The following is a 1,968-nucleotide window of genomic DNA, read 5'->3' on the forward strand; positions in this document are numbered from 1 at the left end:
AAGCGTGACGGGGCAGCGGGCAGGGGCTTCCAGGGCATCCTTCAGGCACGCACGGCTCTGCTCCAGCTCCTCCTCGCTCCTCCTCTCTGCCCACGCTTGTCCTCTCCTCTGCCCACTCTTTTTTCTATCTTTCCTTTTGCAGGCTGCGCCAAACTGCCCCTGTCTGGTAAGTGCCCGGGCTCTGCGCGCGGGTGCTCCCTTGCACCCACCTTGCTGTCCCCCTCCGAGCCCCTCAGCCCACTCCCCACATCACCGGCACCTCCCGGCACTGGCACCCCTCAGCTGGGGTGATGGCACCCTCTGATTGTCCCCCCTTTCTGGGGTGAGGTGTCTCTCCTGGGATTGGCATCATCGCCCCGGCGGCTGTGGCGTTGCAGAGGGGACACATTGTGCCCCGTCTCACCCGATGCCACGTGGTGCTTGGGCAGGAGGGGACTCACCGGGGGCTCTCTCAGCTCCCCACGAATGGGATGAGGGTCCCATGCCAGAGGGGTGCCAGGCTGGGTGGGTGCAGGAGGCACGAGCCCCGGTGAGAGGGCTGCAGGCAGTGGGGGACTAACCCCAGTTTTCCCTCAGGCGGGAGGATGCCCCCTCCTTGCGTGGGGACAAGCCTATTTTGAGGAAGTTTGAGTAAGTAGAGGCATGTGTGTGTCTCCAGCCATGCGCTTCCTCAGGCCGGGCTCCGGCCACGCAGGGCATGAGGAGCAGGAGGGACCCCCCAAGTCTGCTCCAGGTCTCCTCCCAGGTTTTGCAGCTTTTAGTGAGCAGCACCAGGTCCATTGGGACCCACAGCTGACGATGACACCCCGATGGCACGAGCTTTCAGCTCCCACAGGGCTGTGGCGTCTTCGTCCCCAAGCCGTGGTGGCACCAGCTGTGTCTTTGCGGGGCTCAGAGGAGGTTGAACCCTCCGGGTCCCCGGCGTGGGGTGGCCGGTGCAGGGCGGGTTGCTGCGCAGTGTGGCATGGTGTGGTTTGCCCTTCAGCCCCATCCCTGCCTCGCTTCTGGCCAACATCCACCTCTGTCTTGCAGAGCTCGCTTCTTGGAGAACCTGGCTGCGGCCCAGAAAGAAAAGATCTCTTCCATGGCCAAGGGACGGCTTGATGTCCTCGGCGACGCTGTGCTGGAGCATCCCACCCATCTCGCATGGGACAGGGACAGCGGCACCACTGAGCCCGGGATGGAGCCCCCCAACAGAAGTAGGTGCTGCTGGGGTGTGTCTTCCCAGCTTTGGACTCGTCGGGGACCCTGGGGTGGGCATTAGTGGCCCCTCTGCCCCCAGCCCACACCTGTGAGCCATGGAGGAGTTGGGTGGTACGTCCTCATCCCGCTCCGAACGCTGGCATTCGAGCACGCCCTGCAGGGAGCAGAACCTCAAACCTACGTACAGCCCAGCCTGTCCCCTCCAAGAAGGTTGTCCCAACCTCTCCTCATCTCCCTGCCGGGTCACGCCTGGCTCGGCTGGACGCCACCGACTCCTGCAGCACCATCTCCTCTGACACCAAGTTCATGCTGGACATGCTCTACGCCAAAGGCTCCTCAGAGCTGGCGAGGGAAAAGGTCTTCCCTGAGGTCCCATTGTCCCCTCCGGTCCAGAGTGAGGTGAAGATGGACACCGAGGGAGGTGGCAGCAGGGAGCAGGAGGGCGCCTGGCTCTGTGGCAGGGCTCCCGATGGGCCGGTGGCCAGCGCCCACGCCAAGCTGGCACGTGCCATGTCCAGCATAGATGCTGAGACCCACACGCAGAAGCTGGAGAACACGGGGATGATGCCCATCAAGAAGGACGTGGAGCTGACGTGGGAGCGGCTGGAGGCCAGCCCCGTGCAGCTGAAGATCAAGGACCTGGACTTCACTGATCTGGGGGAAGAAGAAGACTTTGATGTCCTGGACATGGGGCCCATGGCCAATGGCTCCTTCCTTCCCCCTGACATCAAAGCAACGAGCGCTGGGGCTCTCATGGTTCCCCCT

General features: G+C 63.6%; 1 protein-coding gene across 1 annotated transcript in view; it reads left to right on the forward strand.

Annotated features, from left to right (window-relative positions):
• Positions 1-142: 142 nt before the first annotated feature.
• LOC104275831 (FH1/FH2 domain-containing protein 1-like) overlaps positions 143-1,968 on the forward strand; it is a gene marked incomplete at its 5' end in the record, with an annotated part of 4,961 nt that continues 3,135 nt past the window's right edge. The window contains 4 exon segments of the mRNA XM_009871891.1: positions 143-166; positions 577-630; positions 1,033-1,199; positions 1,445-1,963. Of these exon segments, the coding sequence (XP_009870193.1) occupies positions 143-166; positions 577-630; positions 1,033-1,199; positions 1,445-1,963 (764 nt within the window).

Source organism: Apaloderma vittatum, unplaced genomic scaffold (genome assembly GCF_000703405.1).
Source record: "Apaloderma vittatum isolate BGI_N311 unplaced genomic scaffold, ASM70340v1 scaffold33746, whole genome shotgun sequence".
Classification (NCBI taxonomy): Eukaryota; Metazoa; Chordata; class Aves; order Trogoniformes; family Trogonidae; genus Apaloderma; species Apaloderma vittatum.